Raw genomic sequence first — 20,294 nt, 5'->3', positions numbered from 1 at the left:
TGCTTGAGATTTCACCTGGAAGTCAAGATGAGCACATTTATTATTTCATCGTTTATGTTCTATTTTATCATGTTTTGGTCTGGCTTTGAGGAAGGCCTGATGGGATACAGCCAAGGCAACATATGTGGTGGTGTTAGTTAAAAGCCAGCAATGCAGGCTTTCTTACTTGCCAGTTGTTGATATTTAAATATGCCAAGAGATTGATCAACTAAAAACAATACCGCGTCCCTGAGGGGGTCAGTAAACTTGAGTTCGTGATAAATACAAAATGGAACTTTTTTAGTTGAATATGATAGAGTATCCGTCTTTATAGAGTATCTCAGCTATATTATAATAAAACCATTTTTAGTATTTAGTAAGTGTTTTAGAAACCAACTAATATCCCAAATGCAGTTTGGGTTTTGTTTTTTTTTTTTTAAATTCTAAGTTCTAAGTTTTCTGAACTTCCCTTAATGTGAAATATTTAAAGGGACTCTGGCATATCAGGCCTGTTAGATTATATTTACACAGTACTAATGATGAGGTTTTTGGTTTGTTTTTGCTTGATTCTTGCTTTAGGAGATAGTTCTTTTAATTTGGTAAAAGTATACTATAAAATATTTTTTAATAGAATTTAGGTAGTATGATAGAACTTGAGTTGTTTTGCTTTTCTTTTTTTTTTTAAAAAAAGATAACTAGAGGTGATAGACAGTAAAAGATTAAATAGATAGTCCTTTCTGTAGTGGTCGGCTGGGTCCCTTGTATCTACTGCTTTCAGTATGCCAGAATTTTGTAAGCACATGGGGTTGTCTGCCATTAGAGGGGAAGCATTGTGTCTTTCTTTATTAGAATAATTATAAAACTGTATTCTGCTGTGAAATGTGGCTGGTACATGGAGAAGTAGATCTGAAATGTTTTATGTCACGTTGTAACAGGTTACTGAAAGGATTAAAATAGTCACCACTAGTGTCTTTTCCATCTCATCTCTAAGAAAGTAATGATAGGATGGAAATACTGAATTATCAATTAAGTGGCTAGTTTAGAGACTTAAACAGATGAGTGTCAGTAATAACAAAGTCTCTATCACTTTGTAAATATTTTATTCTACCATTCTGAACACTTTTACTAGGTGTGTGTGTTTGTGTGTGCATGCACACATGTTTAACTGAGCTAACATTTTAAATATCAGGTTTATAACTGTTATGTTAACTGACTTTGGAGTACATTGGAATACATTGGAATCAGGTGCCATTAGTATATTAACCAATATTTTCTTTTGCTGTATTTCACTCAATAATTGAGAGACCTTTAAAACAGGTATTTTCAGTTTAATATAGATAAAAAATGGCCCATTGTCAGGGAACATAGTTTTATAGAAACTCTAGCCATTTTGTTGTTTGTTTTTATATGCATTGATTAAATGCTTGAGAGAATGGAAATAAGGGGAAAACTGTGTTTCTACAACAAGATCTGTATTTGCATCTTATCAGTTTGGCAGTTCTAAAGATTTACTGTATTTAAATGCCTATGTAAGCAAGATTATTTAATATCCAAATATTTTCACTGTGAAACTTTGTCCACAGTGAAACTTTCATTTTCCTTTCTAGCATTTTACAAAAATTTATTCTCAATAGATTAGATGTTGGGATTTGGGAAGGCTTAAGTCAAAAGTTTTTTAGAAGTAAATAATATGTGTTCTTTTATCAGTATTTATAGAGGTCTCTTTTTTTGGAGACCTAATTGTAATAAATCCACACTTTACAAAAGGGATCATTTAATCATTTATATTTTGGTATTAGAAAACTTGGCTTGTTTTGTTTTTGTTTCTTGCCTCATACAGTTTTTCCTTCCTCATAGAGGATTTTTCTCAGTTCTTGGTTCTTTAAAATCAATAAGCTAATTCTTAAGGACTGAAATATTTAGTATTTTGAGAAATATTTCAAGGTTTAGAGGAACATTGTTCCTCCTCTGCCCTCCCCATAGGGCCATAGGAATGTTCAGTCATATTTCAGCATAGTATATATTCTTTAGTATTTCCTTTAATCTGGAGGGTGATGTAAAATAAAAGTTACTTAACATTCCATGCCTTTCTTTGTAATGATAATTTTAAATGGAGACATTAAATTAAGGTTTGATTTTCAATTTAATAACAGTAATAGCGATTTATTTTTCATCTGTAAATCAAACTCTTAGACACTATCTGAATAAATTGCCACAATTACCTCCCAAAAATCATTTCCCTGTTTAATATGGATGAGAACACTGAAGCCCAGATTTAAAAATTTACCTGGAGGTTACACAGGTTGTTAAATAAAGGAACCAGCATTTATACCTGATCTTTCTTATTGTAAAACCTATGTTTTTTACACTACACTACTTCTCTTTTAAATGTATGAAATTCATTTGACATTATATAACTTTTATTTGAAGATTCTTATTACCAATTAAATTTCAAGTTCCATTCTGTTATCTGGGTCAGAGAGATTTCTCGAATCTTAGTGTAGGGTAGCAGCAAGTGAAGGTAATATCCACAGAAAAAAGTAAATGCTAATAACCCCTTTAAAAACTAAAACTCTTCCCTCTTCTCAAAATGATCTCTGAAACTTCTGTCAAGATTTGTATTGTAATATCCTAGATTATTACAAACTTACCAGTAACCAAATAGAGAAATTTTCTCTGGTCTCACAGTTCCCTAAGGTTTACGAGTGTCCTGTAGCTATTTTATGAACTTAACTAGGAGAAGTGGGATGGGAAGGAGAGAAGTGGGTGTCACAGGTGGATTAGAGCAGATCTTATGTTTTCTTCCAAATACGATGGCTGTATTGGTAGATCAAAAGGACTTTTTTTCACCCTTGAGTTGGTAATCAGTTTATATGATAGCAAAAAATAAAGTTTTAATGGTTTGCATTTCCTCAGTAAAGTTCAACAAATTTTGGCCCTTTAAAATCATGTATCATCTTGGTTGAGAAAAGCTTCATTATGTGGCAGAGAAAGCTAGAATCTGAGTATATCTCAAGATATGAATAGAGGAGAGACTGAATTCTGCCTTTATGTACTTACTTGATACATTGAGGGTAGATCAGGGTCTCTACTATGTTATATAAATCTTATTTCTAGCAATTAAGCGATACATTATTTTGTTCTCTGGATTATCCTTATAGTTCTTCTAAATATTAAAAGACTATAGCTTTATTTTCCATAGGTAGTTTTCAGTGTGATGTCTAATGCAGTTTACATCTTCAAATTAATTTAGCGTTTTCTTCTGGGTATAGAGGTTTCTATAACGGGATTAAGGCATTAAGTAGCTTAAACTCCCTATAATAACTATAGAAAACCTTTTCTGTCAGATCTTTTTCTTCTTACTCTTCCCCCCACTCCCAACTTTATTCACAGTTACATAATAGGTGTTGGTTTATTTTTTTTTTTTCCTCATGGAATCATGGGTAGTTTCATTGCAGCTCATCTCTTTCTGTTTGTTTCGTATAGGGCTGATAGTTCAGGACCATTCAGACCCCATGTTCAGTTCATATGCCTATAAGTCCCACTACCTACTGAATGAATCAAATCGTGCAGAGTTGATGAAATTACCTATGATTCCTTCTTCGTCAGCTTCCAAAAAGAAATGTGAGAAAGGTAATAATCAAAATAGTTTATCTCTTGCTTTTATTTTTGCATTTCCTATTTTTTTCTTTTTAAATGAAGGGGGGAAATGTATGCCTGTCAAGCACCATCTGTTGCTTTTGGTAAATTCTACCTTGGTGGTTGTGACTATGTCTTTATATGGCTGTAAAGTTTTTAAAAAGGGCTTAAAATAATTCCATTTATTACAAAATGTTGCTTACTCTTCTTGAATAAGTTTTCAACATTCCTTATACCTATGGGTTATTAAAATTGAAAGACTAGGATTTTGCTTAATATAGAGGAATATTCTAAGGGCTCTTTCTCTTTTGCCTGATGTAGAACTACCATTCATGTCAGAACAGAATGAACATACTTGTTAATAACTTTCAACTAAATAACAAAATAGGTTACTAAATAAACGGAAACCAAGATACTGATACTTAAAGATTTGATTTTAGAATACATTCTATCATTTTATTTTAAATGTTTTTGTTAAGATACTATGAAAACTAGTTGCCCTTCTCTTAGGAGGCATTGGTGGGCAGCCGAGGAGGATACCCCAAATACTGGAGATTGAAAGGCAGCCCAGCTGAACCGAAGAATTGCTTATGGATAATTTAACCACAGAGAACCAGGAGCTAAACATATATTTATATTCTCCTATGAAAGAAAATCTTTTATTTAGCTTTATATAGTCTACTTGTAATAAAGGAAAAAATGGTTTAACAGTAATGTGGTATTTGGGGAGTTGTTATCTCAGCAGGTGAAATAACCTGGAAGGAGAAGGCCTTTTTCTGTATACATTCCCATTATGATCTGGGGGCCAGGTTCGGATTCTTCAAAGAAAATTCATACCTAATATACTGGGTATATTTGAAATGGGCTTCTTTTTTTTTTTTCTTTTTTTCTTTTTTTTTTCATTCTCTGTGTTGCCTGCTTGATGTATCTTTGCTTTTTGCCAAAATTCTTAAGTGGCAACCCAAAGTGTAAGCAAACTGATTAGAACCTATGGAGAAGAACATTGGGTTTTTGTTTTCCATTGAAGTCACAGTATGCCTGCCACCTTACAGGTGACACCACCTACTTGCAAAACAAAGATGGACAGAGGTCTGACTATAACTCCATAATGCAGTACAATTAGACTACTCAAGGCATTATATTACTCTTTTGCTGGCATCTTGATAAAATCAGATCAATTCAATTGTTGCTTACTTTGTTTTCAGTACTCAGTATTGATCTTGACATAAATTGAAATTATTTTGAGCCCTCTGTTTGCTTAGCTTGAACCATATCTTCTCTTGCATCCTAAAGCAGTTTTCTTGCATAGCACCAAGGTGGATTGTTCATATTTTTATTTTTCTATTTCCCTTGTGTATTTTTTGTCAAACAATCATGATGATTTTCACTGATGATTCTGGGTCTGTATTTCCTCTGAAATAAGACTTAAAATTAAGGATTATTCCATAATGTTAAAATGGTGAGCTTGTCTTTTCCATATCAACTCTAATAATCACATGTTCCCTAAGCTGTTTGCAAAGACTGCTCTCCCTACTGGTCATTCTTTTCTGTTGAAAAAATGAATTATCTCATTTTAGTTTAAACCTTTGGAAGAATTCCCTACCTAGGTTACGAGCACTCAGGCAGCTAATCTCTAGGTTGGAGAATTGGAACCATTAATCCATATTGAGATCTGTAGACAAAAGAAAAAAATCCCAGTGATTGAAGCAAAAGTTTTTAAGCAGAGGAAATATAGTAATTTAATTCATCACTGATTGTATATGGATTTTCTTTTCGTTTTTATGTTAATCAGAAGTTTGAAAGTCTACAGAAAGACAAGATTTTTGGGAATATTGATAGCAAACACTCAAAAGGTTGGAGCATGTAATTTGATAATGTAATCTAGAGGGCTCCTAACCTTTGCTTACGAGACTTGAAATCTCCTTGTGCTCATGGGTTATAGACGTGATTTTCCATGGGAAGATTAATTTATTTTTTTCAGTGAATGTCTTTATTATATATTTCATCTTCAGTGGTTAACATCCTTCTCTGTCACTTGTTGAAATACCTATTAGAAATACCTAATCTACCCCCAAACTCTTTCATTTCTTTACATTTAATAATATTATTTTGTTTTGTTTGCTGCACCTGTTTTGGTCTTAATCCATAGGTCATTTTATGTATTTTAAAAGAAAGGATTTTGCCGTAGGGAAGTTGGAGGGATCTTGCGTGTGGTACTTCTTTCTACACTGGTATTTACTTAGTTGTATGCTATACAGCAGTGGTTCTCAATATGAAGTCAGAAAAGACTCATGTAAACAAAATTGTTGAATTATGCTTTACATTTCAGAAAATCTAACATACATTTATGCAAACTAAAGCTGCATGAGTTTCTTTATATTTGGCTATGATTTTAACAATTCAGTGTGAGAATACTAGTTTTGTTATTGGATTCAGAAGCTCTGATTGGCAGTTAGATATTTCTTTGATTAATTAAAACAGGAAAATGGTACTTTTAAAATGCAGAGATTTTGGTTTTAGGTTTTTGTTTTTTGGGGGGATTTTTTTGTTTGTTTCTTTGTTTTTGTTTTTGTGTTTTCTTTTTTTTTTGGTTGATAAAATATTTGAAAACACATGGGTCCGTGAGGAAAGGCAAGGGGATCCTTGGTGACGAAAATGTTGCAAACCACTGCTGTATAGCCTGTTTGACTTTATCTTCACTGAAAAGGTAATGATAATCAACTTGAATAAGTATGATCCTTTTGCTTTTTAGTATGCTTTTATGGGAGGAAAAAAGTACTGATCAACCCGTTGGCTATTTTCATTCTTGCTAATTTGATTATAGGGGGATTTAGTTAACTGTGGCACTGGATTAAAATACAAAGATGACCATTGCTTTCTTTCTTAGCTCTCAAAGAGGAAAGAAAGTAAGTTGCTACATATTTCTTTGAAAATCTGCTCTCAAATCTACTCCGTCTAAAGATCTCTTGGATCTGTTTTGTCATATGTTAAGAATTTCAGCTGCCTATTAAACTGATACCTCAGTAGCCCACATTTTAGAGAAGTGAAGAAAGAATACAGTAATGTTTCTCTTACTACTCAAAAACCCTGAGTTTCTCTGGCCACTAAAGCCCTGAAAAGGGAGTAACTAAATCTGTTCATTTGCTTTCTATTTTAATCCATCACCATAGGTATAACTCAGTCCCTTTGTTATTTTTCTCCAATTTGAATCAAATTTAATGCACTTAAAAGATAACTTTCTCCTTTTTCTTTCTTTCCTCTTTTCTCAGTTATTAAGACTGTTTATTTGTTTCAAGGTGGAAGATTGCTCTGCTGTGAATCGTGCCCAGCTTCCTTTCACCCGGAATGCCTGAGCATAGAAATGCCAGAAGGCTGCTGGAATTGTAATGACTGTAAAGCTGGCAAGAAACTACATTACAAGCAGATTGTTTGGGTCAAATTGGGAAATTACAGGCAAGTTTTTCCAAGGGCAAAGAGGAAGTATTCAACCATTGTAAGATATAGGTTTATAATCTGTATACAAAGTGGCTAGGAGATTGGTAGAACAGCACTAAGCTACTTCCTTAAAAAAGAGAGAGAAAAACATATTTTGAGTTTGCATTTTCAGAGAATTGGGAAGGTTAATTGTTGGATTTTTTTTTTTTTGAGTGGTTAGTTGACTTTTTAAGTTCTGAAAGTTATTTTATACTAGTGACTATGTACTACTAAATTTTGGAATAAAAGGTCTTATGTGGATAGTGGGGAAGATGTTTCATTTGTGTCCTAGTTAGATTTGTATTATTTTCTGATTTCTAATAAAATCACAGTTTATTTCATGGCTAAAGTGGCTCTCTCTTTGCCCCTACTTCTGGTCCATTTTAGTTCCAGCTAGAAGCTATAAACTGTGTGCAAAAAGAGCCTTTAGTTCTTAAGGGAACAAAGTAAGAAGTATGTGTGATTGCCATTATATAATAAAACTTTCTCTTTTTAAGAAGCCGTTTTTAACAATCCTTCACTGAACAGGAATAGCAATACATTCCTGTTCATTTTGAGGCATACATTTATCATGTTACTAAGAAAATAGATACTATTCAAAAGAGCACAATACAACAAAGTTCTGCTTTTCAAATAGAACCCTAAGTAAATTTCTATAGAATTTTAAACATATTGTATTTTTTTTTTGTTTGTTAGCAAGGGCTATTTTGTTTTCCGTGTTTTGAATATGCTGCTTCTTTACTTCATTGTTAGCTGAGATAGTGGCATTGAGGTTGAGAAGCCACCTCCCACACTATATTTTTTAATATGACAGGAAATCTCCAAGTCCTAAAAAAAAAAATCGACCATTTGAATACATAAACAATTTTATACTATATAGCAAACAATATCATAAAGTTTTAAAAGGCAAATGTCAAACCTAGGGAAAGTGTTTGCTCTCCTACTTTTAATAAGAAAAGACAAATACCTAGAAAAGGACAAAGAACAGAGCCAGTTTGCAAAAGAATAGCAATTAGAAAATAAACATGTAAAAAATGCCCTGCCTCACTAAAAATTAATGTACATTTAAACCAAAGAGGTGTTTCTTCGCTAATTAACAGATTAGCAAAGATGTAAAACTGATTTTGTGGCTAAGGAGGGCATCGGGAAACTGGTCTTTCTTGTAAGGCTGTTTGGCATCACATATTAAAATTATAACTATGTATACCTCTTGACCCAGCACATCTCTTTCAAGGAATTTAAGGAAATACTGGACAAGAAGGCAAAACTGTATTTATAGGGGTGTTCATTGCTGTATTATTTCTAATTGCAAATATGTAAAGTAACCCAAATGCTCAGTCAGTAGATTTGTCAAATAAACTATATCCGTATTGTAGAATACCTCGAAGCCAATAAAAGAATAATGCAGGTCTGTATGGTAACATAGAAAGATAGCCACAATATACATTTGAATTTAGGAAGCATATTAAACAGTACATATGTTGTCTTTTATGTGTTTATACAATTTTTTAAAATTATAGATGTATATATAATATGTTTTTAATACCTGGAAAGAAATAGATCTAATGTTAATAGTCTGAGGCATGAGATACAAAGGGAGGCATTTTCAGTTTTTCTGTTTTACATTTCTGCATTATTTTAATTTTCAAACAGACATTGCTTTTTAATTTAAAATATATAACTTTGAGGGTGCGAGGGATATGAGTTTGACAATTAATGGGTAAGACATTCCTAGATAAATATTTAAAACAGTAGAAGAAGCTTTCAAATCTTCAAACAAATTTTAGAATATTTCCTTTTTTTTTTCTTTTTGGCTTTTTTTTTGTACCATAGTTGACATAACATTAGTTTCATATGTACACATAATCCAATATTTGTATATATTGCAAAATGATCACAGTTAGTCTAGTTTAAACCCAATTTTCATTTTTCATAGTTAAGAACTTTTTTTAAGATATACTTCAGAAACTTTCAAATATATAATATTAATTATAGTCACTATGTTGTACATTACATTTCCTTTTTTAAAAGTTATGAATATAAAAATATATTTTCCTTAATTTCAATCATATTGAATTTTAACGAAGCACAAAGCAGTTCTCCATTTCACAGCCCAATGATATTTTATATGCAGGTCAGATGCTTCTTGTAAGTTTTGCAAAGACTTCCATCCATGAACTAATTCTTAATGTTATTTTTTTTTCCAGTCAGGCCCAGCTGGGCCACATGAAACTGTTTCTTTTTAATAACTCATTCCAATGTGGAGCTTCCTGGGGGAAATGTGAGGACCTGGAAAATCCTCTGGCAGAAAGTGTGCCTCTTCCTAATTCAGTGAATGCAATTATGTACACATTTCAGTACCTTAAAATAATTTAGAAATAACCATTTCCTAGCCTACTTTGAAAGGAAACCAAATACTGATTACACAAAATAGTGTTGTTTAGTTTTGTTTGAGCACAGACTCTTACCCACGTTTTGAAGCATTAGATGGAAAGAGGTACCTTTTAGGTGAAGCATATTCAAGTTCTGTACTATACTGTAACTCTGGAGTGTGACCTTGCTATCATTTATCTTCCAAATAATATAATTGTTCATTAAATGAATGGTTTTATTAAGCATCTGTAAAATGAGCGAATGAAAAATTTTAAGTTTTTGTGTATTTACTGTTCATGTTGATGATTTTACATACTACGAAAGATTTCCCTTCAATTCCTGACTTGCCCAGTTGCTGGAAACTGTCAAATGTGCCTCTCAGATGGTTTTATTTAGTGATTGCTATGGTGTTAGGTCACCATTGCATTAAACAGTTATGTTTCATTCTATCCCGCAGCCCATGTTTATTATAATCTAAGATGAATTAGATTCTGAAATACACACTGATATAAACCTAGTACAGTTGACCAAAAAGTATTTACTCTGGTTGATTAGAGAGTCAGAAAAAGTTTATGTGAATGGGAGTCGTCATTCTTTACTGTAGCATCAGTTTATTCTTAAATGATTCCCTTGTTTACTAGAAATAAGCGTTTACACCTTGAAAAACAACGTTGATTTTAAGAAAGCCAAGTTTGGAGAGAAACATGACTTTTCTAGGATTTAAACTGGGTTTGGAATTGTATTAGTAAATTCTAATGCTTAAGTTGGGTAGCAGGTTCATTGTTATTTTATTATTATGCTTCATAGCTTACATTTTCATGGTATGTATTCTTTTACAAATTATAAATAGTAATTTTAAAGAAAGAAACTAGACTGGGGGTTTAGGGCCTAGTTTGTTTAGCGTTATGTTCACAATTTCATTAAGTGTATTAATATGTTTTTAAATGATATGTGGGTTGGGCAGGATAAAAGATAAGATATATTGTGTCCTTAGAATCTGAACGAAAATTACAAAGTACAAAACCCTTTTTCCCCTCCTGTAAGCCATGTAAAAAGTAGTATGATTTTCATCCTTTTGGTCTAAAATTGCTTTTGTTTTCAGATGGTGGCCTGCAGAGATCTGCAACCCCAGGTCTGTGCCACTGAACATCCAAAGTCTTAAGCATGACTTGGGGGACTTCCCTGTGTTCTTCTTTGGTTCTCATGACTACTATTGGGTACACCAGGGCAGAGTGTTCCCTTATGTTGAAGGAGACAAAAGCTTTGCTGAGGGACAGACTAGTATTAACAAGACCTTCAAAAAAGGTAAGTTGTGTGATGTTTACAGTGGCTCAGAACTAAGACTTGTGTTGATTTCTCAGCGTCTCCTAACATGCATATGACATGTGTCTGGTATTAGAGAATTTTCATCAGGTGTTATGATCCAGTGTCCACAAATTTCTAATCCCATTAGAACCATATCAGAATCTAGTCATTAGAAAAATACATTTCAGAATAGTAGGCTCTGCTGTGTATGTGAAAGGAGTTTCTTTAGTGATCTTTCCGCAAATAGATTTTTCTGGGAATAGTCTTAATCAAGTGAAGCTCCTTAACCACAGAAGAGTAGTAAAAGCTTTCCATCAAGAGCCTTACAACTGTTTTTGCAACAAGTTACCATGAAGTTTGGCTTTCTGGGTAAGAGTAAAATGAATGTAAATCTAGTACAAGGTAAAAAGTTTCTCTCGGCTTCACTTGGAAACCTGTAATCATTGAAGTACGACCTCTTCTCTGAGGCAGCAGTTTGCACAGAGCAGTGTTCAGCCATAAATGAGTCATATCCTATTTCAGTGTTACCCAACCCTGGTGGTAAATGGTTATTTCTAGAATATAATTTTAAAAAGAAAACCTCAGGCCAGATTCAGTACATTAGGAAGGAAACTGTAAAACTACTCTTCTAACGGTTTTTGTTTGTTTTTTGGTAATCATATACTTGTTTGGTCTTATTGGCAGCACTGGAAGAAGCTGCAAAACGTTTCCAGGAATTGAAAGCACAAAGAGAAAGTAAAGAAGCACTAGAGATTGAAAAAAATTCAAGAAAACCTCCTCCTTACAAACACATCAAAGTGAGTTTTTACCCATGAAAACACTGGTGTTTGACAGGCAAGATGAAATGCAGTGCTCTCAGTTAGAAGAACATTATAACTTGTGAAAACTTTTTGCAAATTATCACCCAGTCTTCTGTAAAACAGACAGAGCTTTTGTTGGAAGGGTCAAATGGGACCTGGAGCTGCATGTGTACTGTGAGGATGAGGTCTTTGATAAGTCCTCTCATACCTAGGAGCAACATGTTTGATGGAAAAATCCTGTTTTTGCTCTATCAGGTTATCCTGAAAACCAAATGAGAATAGGGATAGTTAGCCCCTTTCTTCCAAACAGCCCACAGTTATTTTCAGTTATGAAATTTCCATCAACTAGTCGGAGAAATACACAAGATAAATAAATGGGAATTCATATCAGGTTTTGATATTTTTGTCAAGTAAAGAGAGGCAGTTCTTATTCTTAGCTTATTCTTGGGGAAATTACAATTAAGATAAAGTGCCTTTCTCAGTCACACCACAAGGCAGTAGTAGAGCCAAGAACAGCATGGATGTTTCTGATGTTCCTGTTCAAATTCCTCCCTCTCATTTGTGATTTTGTTTTCTAGGCTAACAAAGTAATAGGAAAGGTACAGATCCAGGTTGCAGACCTGTCAGAGATTCCCCGCTGTAACTGCAAGCCAGCTGATGAAAACCCTTGTGGCCTAGAATCAGAGTGCCTGAACAGAATGTTGCAGTATGAGTGTCACCCGCAGGTGTGCCCAGCTGGAGATCGTTGCCAGAACCAGTGCTTTACAAAGAGGCTTTACCCTGATGCAGAAATCATCAAAACGGAGCGAAGAGGCTGGGGCCTCAGGACCAAAAGGAGCATTAAGAAGGTAGCATGGGATGGGGGCAGTGGTGGGCTAGACCAGGACCTATGCCTCTTAGTGATGTTTCAAGAGGAACAAAATATATAGGGATTTATGGCAGAATCTGAAAACTTCCAGGCTTAGAGTCTGGCACTTCTTAAGCCAAGAAGAAATGGTAAGAAGAGGCAATAATAAAATTCACATAAAATTTGTCTTATATTCAGTCATAAAAAAAGGAGAAGGAACTTTGGTCATTTTCTGTTTGAAGTATTTTACTTGTTAAACAAAATTTAAAAGACTTAGTAAAGGCAAAATAGTAAAATTAAGAATGTACTGAGATAGAAACTAGCAAACCCAGGACTTTGCTCTAAACATCATAATTCATTAGCCATGAAACCATAGCCAAGTCAGTTAACCTCCCTGAGCCTGTTTCCTCATCTCTAAAATAGACATAGTAATTCCTGCCCTACATATTTAAGATTGCCGCTAGTCTCAAATTAGATTATATTTACAAAAGTAACTGTAAAAAGTTGAAATCTTTAACACTTTATCTTCATCCTTATACTTTGAGGCAGTTTTTCAAAGGTGTCTGTTTAACACAAGAAATACATGCCCATTGCAGAAAAAAATTTTGAATGCAAATAACTCAAAAATGAAAATCACCACTAAATCCTACTATTTAAACAGTGGCTATTTAAACAAACTTTAGAGATCCTTAGACTCTCTAGGGGTCCTTGTTAAAAACAGTGTCTTACTGAAATATCTGGAATAGAATAATCTACATTTTTAAACAAGTCCCCGCTCTGCCCCCACTTTAACCTCCTCCCTCTGTTTGCCCAGTGCCAGTATACAGAACTTGGAGATGTATTCATTGAGAGAAGATGGACGTAGAAAATTTTAAATTACTCTTGACATATTTCTACCTTTTTCAAAATCACCTTCGTGGTTAAAGAAAATAAAGCAATACAAAAAAGATAATAAAGAGTGAAATTCTTTCTTGATCCCTTTAATTCTTGGTCTCCTCACCAGAGATGACCATTCTTAATAGGTTAATATGTACCTGCTTGGAACTTTTTCTATACAGTTAAAACATAAATGCATATGCAAATACATATTCATACATTCTATATTTGTAGAGTTTTTAAAACAAATATATTCTTTTTCCCCCATTTAATATATCATAAATATATCTTTGACAGTACATACAGATTTCACCTCATTCTTTTTAACAGTCTGATTGTATTACATAGTAAAATGCATCAAATTGTGTACCTTAGTTTTTTTAACCTATTTTATATATATATATATATATATATAAATACACACACACACATGTGTGTTTATATGGTGAACATTCTTGGTACTCTATCTTCATGCACCTGTTTCTATGGGTGAGATGGCTTAAGGTGAAATGCATTCAGCATATATTTGTTAAGCTTATTCTGTATACCAGGTACTATTCTAGGCACTTGGAAAACAATAGTGAACAAGACACTTTTGTGGGTCTGCTAGAGACAGATGATAAACAGGTATATAATGTTGAGTACCACTAAATGCTACAAAGAAAATTAAAGCTGGTGCCCGGGGTTGCTATTTTAAAAAGATTGGTTAAGAAAGACCTGAGGAAGTGACATTCAGCCTGAATGTGTGAGGGAGAAAGCCATGGTGAGCATTTCAGACTGAAGAAAAAAACAAACACAAAGGCCTTAGTGTGCTCCAGGAATGGCAAGAAAGCTAGTGTACCTGAAGAAAAGTGACAAGGAGAGGAGTGGTAGGTAAGAGATAAGGAGAGATGGGTAGCCAAGAGACAAATCATATGGGGCCTTATAGACCCCAGGATGAGAAAGTTCTAGAGCATTTTGGTAGGGAGTGACTTGTTTTCTATTGCTGCATAACAATATTACCACAAACTTGGCAGCTGAAAACATAACACACATTTTATTATCTGACAGTTTCTATGGGTCAGGAGTCTGGGAAATACTCAGCTGGCTCCTCTCACAAGGTTGCATTCGAGGTGCTGATCAGGGCTGGTTTCTCATTCTTGTGCCTCAACTAAGGAAGGATCCACCTCCCTGCTTGCATGGCCATTGGCAGAATTCTGTTACTTGCAACTGTAGGTCTGAGGTGGTATGTCTGAGAGCTTTAGGTGTGTTTTGTTTTGTTTTGTTTTGTTTTTTGTTTGTTGTTTTGCCCTCTTGGCTTCTAGAGGCTTCCTGCAGTTCCTTGCCAAATGGAGTTGCCCAACATGGCTGTTTGCTTCCTTACAGCCAATAAGGGAGAGAGACAGACACTCCAGCAATATGGATGTTAGAGTCTTAATGTAACAAACTCATGTAAATACATACATCCTATCACCTTTGTTATATTCTGTTAGAAGAAAGTTCACAGGTCATACTCAAGGAGAGAGGATCATACAACTGCATAAACACCAGGAGGCAGGGATCATGGGGGTCACATTAAGAGTCTGTCTGCCATACTTGGGTTTCAAAAGAATAACTTTGGCTATAGTATTTATGGAGAATTTATGATAATGGAGAAAGAATGATAAAAAAGAGATCATTATTATCCAGGAGAGATATGTTGGTGGTATAGACTACTACTAGGGTTGTTGTTGGGCAGAAGAGAAGTGGTTGGATTTCTGACATTTTGAAGGTAGAGCCAATAGAATTTGCTGTATTACTTTAATGTCACATACATCATGCTTAAAATTTTTGCCTATGATTTCAGGGGAGTGTTTGGAGCCATCCTGAAAACTGTTTAGTTTAATATTTTAATACCCTTTAATAGTAGTTGCATTTATTCTAGGACATATTCTAATATATGATACACAGTTGACCTTTGAACACCGCAGGAGTTAAGGATGCTAACCCTCCACACAGTCGAAAATTCACATGTAACTTTTGACTCCCCCAAAACTTAACTTTTGCCGCAGGGGATTGGTTCCACAATACTGCACCCAACCCAATGCCCCATGGACACTAAAATCTGAGGATATTCAAGTATACATCAGTACATACATACAATCAGCCCTCCATGTCTATGAACTCCCATCTGTGGATAGAAAATAGTATGAATATTTATTGAAAAAAATAAATCCACATCCGTGGACCTGCGCTGTTCAAACCTGCGTTGTTCAAGGGTCAGCCGTAATCACGAAAGGAGAAAATATAGTCAGGATTATTCTACCCTTTAGTACTTGAGGAATTGCTAATATAAGACAATTGGTCTTTTACACAATAGCTAGAAATATACAGTCACTAAAAAGCATAATTACAAAGACTTTGTAGCAACATGGAAAAATATTTTTGGTACGTTTAGGGGACAGAAGCCATATTTGAGATTGACTGTCCACCATCAGTCCCTTCTTTTCACACGTAAGAAATTCCTGAAAATACATGCCAGAGGAGTCAAGCTTGGCACTTCCTGTTATGAAGATTCTTTCTTAGAAATTTATATATATATTGGATACTGAATTACACCCTGTCTTTTTGCCAGTCTTTGACACAAGTGATATACCATAATGGTGCCATTTGGACTATAGGAATAATTATCAGCAAAAAAAAGACAAGCAGACTATTACCTTTTGAGGCACTGGTACGAGAAATATAGTGCCACCTGAACACACCCACAGATAACGATAACTGTTTCTAGGGTTGAAGTTATAGTTCTAGGATTCTTTTTGGTTAATTCTCTTGGATTATAGGTGTAGTGTTAAGGTATACTTTCTAATATAGTAAACTGATTTCACATTTACATATTTCATGCTTCTCTGCAGGGTGAATTTGTAAATGAATACGTCGGTGAATTAATTGATGAAGAAGAATGCAGATTGCGAATCAAGCGAGCCCACGAGAACAGTGTAACTAATTTTTATATGTTAACTGTTACCAAGGTAAAATTGCTTTTTTTTTTCTTTTTTGTAAGAAAAAAGGATATTTTGTTTTTGTTTCATAGTCTTCGGTTGAATTCAGTTTCCTCTAATTTGACTTTTTTCAGGCAAAGTATAATGATTAGCAGTAGCCACTACGGTACCCACTATAATGTGCTAATTATACCCAAGTACAAAATGAGTGATTATGGAAGCTTTGCACATGTCATGTGAGACAGCACTGCGAGTGAAAGAGATAACCAGGAATAGGGTTAACATATCTGGATTTAGTACCAGCTCTTCTTGGTCACTGAAAGACTTGGCCCTCAGTTTCTTTATCACTGCAGGAGAAAATGAGCTCTGTAATTCTAAGATATAAACCACCATTAAAGTTCTGAGTTAGAAAAAATTCTAACTCTAAAAAATATTCTGTATATTTAAACATTTAATGAGTTAGGAAAAATGAATGCTGTCATAAGGAAAATGACAGTAAAACTGCTAGGTTAATACATGTAAGTTTAAGTCCTGTTTGATGCACATTCCATCCATTATCATCTTATTTCTTCAGTAGCCCTCTGATTTACAGAGGATAAGAAACTGAGGTTTAACCATTATAAGTGATTTGTTGAATAGCTTTTACAATTTAATGAAGAGCCAAAATTAGTACCCATGTTTCCTCTGTCCCAGGCTATCTCTAAAACCGAGAATCAGAATATCATTAAAATCTACGGCCATGCCACCCTGAACAAACCCGACCCCATCTGACCTCAGAAGCTAAGCAGGGTCGGGCCTGGTTAGTACTTGGATGGGAGACCACCTAGGAAGACCAGGTGCTGTAGGTGTAAAAAATTAAAAATAAAGGGATTGTAAACTGACAAGGTCTTTGCAATCAGTGAGGTCAACCAAGGGTTGCCTCACCTAATATGATATATATATATATCATTAAAAGTAAGAACTAGAGATTGTTTAAAAATATTATTTTAACTGATAGTTCATTGTTTCAAAGTTTTACAACTTCCATGAACATATATTTCATAAACAAAATGCCATTTATTTATGATTGCTGATGGGCTTTTTAAATCCTATCTTCATGGCCACTGACCCCTCCAGCCATCTTGACAATACTTGGGAGGCTCCATCCTCTAGAGCTTATCCAGATTATCATAGTTTAAATGTAGAGGCCTAAATGCTGAGACTTTTGCTATATTTGAACTTCAGTGTAAGTAAAAGTAGGACAAATAGATAACTACTAGTGAGAATATCCCAAATGATAGCCCTTCCATCAATTAAACCTTCATTCAGAGATTTCTGATTTTTCCTCCTTCCTGTTTATAGCCTGAACTCTCAGCCATCTACCCCTGTACTAGTTTTGCTTCTTGCTCAGGGCAGGAAAGGAGGGCCGACAGCAAAACACCATAGTTCCTATCACCAGTAGCTATCTGAACTCAGAGCTCTTAATCAGGAATAACTTTCCTAAACTTATGGCCAGCTAATCTTCTAAGAAGCATTAGTCTAAGGTCTGATCATTTCTAGAAACAAACTTAAAAAGAAACTAAATTCTACTTAATCTTGATTGCTTTGACTTGAAGGTCATCAAATAAAATAGAGAATGTAATAAATCGCAGAGAACACCACATTTTCAGATTTGTCAGTTGTCGGACATTAGCTGGTGGCAAAATGTTGGTGCCTTGTGGCTCTTGACTGAGTGAGATGTTTCTAAGATAGGTTTATATTTAGTTTAATGTCAAAGGTACCTTTTATGTCTTTTCTTTCCGAAGGACCGTATAATCGATGCTGGCCCGAAAGGAAATTATTCTCGCTTTATGAACCACAGTTGTAATCCAAACTGTGAAACACAAAAGTGGACTGTGAATGGAGATGTTCGAGTTGGACTTTTTGCTCTTTGTGATATTCCTGCAGGTAAAAAAGTAACTTACTCCCCGTGTCTTACCTCCCGAGGACACCAAGTATATCCTTTGAAGGCAGGATATTCATCAAGGTTTGATGCTCAAATATTTATTCAGATAAGATGAAGAGTTATATTTAGAATTGTTATCTGCCAATAAGTAAAAATCTATATCCTGCAAAAGGGAGCTTAGCAAGAAGTTTTATGCGAGAGGATATTACAGAATTCTGTGTTCATGATCTTACTGAATGAATTCATTATATTGCTTTCTACATAATATAACCAGATGGTTAAACTTTGTCTTTTTTGGGGGGGGGGGGTATTAAAAGCCTGTTAACATCAACTGGTTTCTTTGTTTTGGGGATTTTTGTTGTTGTTTTTGTTTGAAGGAGCAATCTGTTTCAAATTAGATATAAGCTCTGAAGCCAGTTATTGATTTCATATTTTCTTACCCGTCTAGCATCTTAACAGCAGAATTTAGTTTCTCCTTTGTTAAATTTGTGGAAGAAATGAGCGAGAAAAGAAATGTTGTAGCTGGAAGAGATTTAAATTGTGTTTCTAGACTCGTTGTGCATTGTTCAAGCTCAGCTAATGGAAAGCCTGGGCCTCCCACTTTGAATTCCTGGATCTTTGATTATTTAGCAAACCTGTATTTTGAACTCTTTTCTGATCATAATATAAGGCAAAAAAAAAAATTCCTGGAAATAGTATGGTCATCACAGTTCCATGGTCATATTGTTTATTTAGAAACTAGTGTAAATTAGCTTTAGAAAAGAGAACTAAACTAGAACCCATTTTTCTTAAGCATAGATTTCAGATTCTTAGCCTCTTACACAGTTTTTGACCACTTCAGTGAAAAGGATATGACAAGTTTTATAGAATATTTATTTTTGCTGTAATTATTGGTGGATTGGGGATGTTTTCCTCTAGTTTTTTTTTTTTTTTTTTTTTCCTTTTTCTTTTTCCATCACTGTCTTCAGTATAGAACATGCAGAAGGGGTAAGTCTTCATGTTGGAATTATGTCTCTGTTTTCATTATGAGAGTGTGTCTGTAACACCCTATTAGTTGGTACGAATAATTATTTCTCTTATGTTTTAGGGATGGAGTTAACTTTTAATTATAACCTGGATTGTCTGGGCAATGGCAGAACAGAGTGCCACTGTGGGGCAGATAACTGCAGTGGTTTTCTTGGAGTGAGGCCAAAGGTCAGTTGTGCAGAGGGGTGCTCTAAGCTAACAGAGAATAAGGAGGGGGGCTGTTGAAGTTTATAACTAGCTCAGGAAAATGCTGGCAAATGGGTACCTGGTTTAGTTTGTATATCATCAGTTGTGTTTTCCCAAAGTCTAGACTTTCTAATAAAGCATATTTGAGTAAGATCTCTTAGGTTCTGAAAAAGTATTTGTATTTTTGATTGAATTTGAAATTAGCAAAATCCTTTTTGAAAATTTTTTTAAAAATTCACAACATACTAAAAATCATTGTATTATATACACTTTAAAATGGTGACTTTTGTGGTATGTAAATTATATCTCAATGTCTTTACAACTTTAAAAAAAGACCTTATTGAAAAGTCAGTGAAAAAGAAGCCTTATTTTTTATTATAGTACTGTTATGAGATAAGTCTTCCTGGTGTTTTTAATTAATTGAACAAGAGATGAATTTAAATGGATGTGATACAGGATTTTCCCTTCTACGTAAAGCTTCGTTCACTCTTATCGTTAACACCGTGGTCCTTCTTTTCTGCTAGTCGGCATGTGTGTCAGCAAACGAAGAAAAGGCAAAAAATGCTAAGTTAAAGCAGAAGAGACGAAAAATCAAAACAGAACCAAAGCAGATGCACGAAGATTACTGTTTTCAATGTGGAGATGGTGGAGAGCTGGTCATGTGTGACAAAAAGGACTGTCCCAAAGCATACCACCTCCTATGCCTTAACCTGACTCAGCCACCGTACGGTAAGCCTGAAGTTTAAGACCCTTTCTCTGACTTGCATTCTTGCCAACTATGTGTAATTCAGAATGTATCCCACAATCGTTAGTGGAGCCGTGGGATAGGAAACATTGAATAGAACAAACAGTCATAGCAAACAAAACCATGCTAGTTAAAGTCTGTCTCTCTGCAAATCTGGGAT

General features: G+C 34.5%; 1 protein-coding gene and 1 non-coding gene across 11 annotated transcripts in view; both read left to right on the top strand.

Annotated features, from left to right (window-relative positions):
• Positions 1 to 20,294, top strand: part of NSD3 (nuclear receptor binding SET domain protein 3) — a 93,394-nt gene that overhangs the window by 66,724 nt on the left and 6,376 nt on the right. For 6 of the 10 annotated variants that reach the window (XM_016155250.2, XM_016155252.2, XM_036228729.1 and 3 more), the window contains 9 exons: positions 3,466 to 3,612; positions 6,888 to 7,071; positions 10,568 to 10,770; positions 11,455 to 11,567; positions 12,149 to 12,418; positions 16,167 to 16,283; positions 18,038 to 18,179; positions 19,265 to 19,371; positions 19,914 to 20,118. In XM_016155250.2, coding sequence (XP_016010736.2) covers positions 3,466 to 3,612; positions 6,888 to 7,071; positions 10,568 to 10,770; positions 11,455 to 11,567; positions 12,149 to 12,418; positions 16,167 to 16,283; positions 18,038 to 18,179; positions 19,265 to 19,371; positions 19,914 to 20,118 — 1,488 coding nt within the window. The remainder of the gene's footprint in view (positions 1 to 3,465; positions 3,613 to 6,887; positions 7,072 to 10,567; positions 10,771 to 11,454; positions 11,568 to 12,148; positions 12,419 to 16,166; positions 16,284 to 18,037; positions 18,180 to 19,264; positions 19,372 to 19,913; positions 20,119 to 20,294) is intronic. The other 4 variants (XM_016155255.2, XM_036228730.1, XM_016155259.2 and 1 more) reach the window with 2 other exon arrangements.
• LOC118609495 lies at positions 16,983 to 17,101 on the top strand. The gene has a single exon (XR_004953463.1). It is a non-coding gene; the product is annotated as a 5S ribosomal RNA (ribosomal RNA).

This window comes from Rousettus aegyptiacus, unplaced genomic scaffold (assembly GCF_014176215.1).
Source record: "Rousettus aegyptiacus isolate mRouAeg1 unplaced genomic scaffold, mRouAeg1.p scaffold_m13_p_11, whole genome shotgun sequence".
NCBI lineage: Eukaryota > Metazoa > Chordata > Mammalia > Chiroptera > Pteropodidae > Rousettus > Rousettus aegyptiacus.
This window is presented reverse-complemented; position numbering and strand designations above follow the sequence as displayed.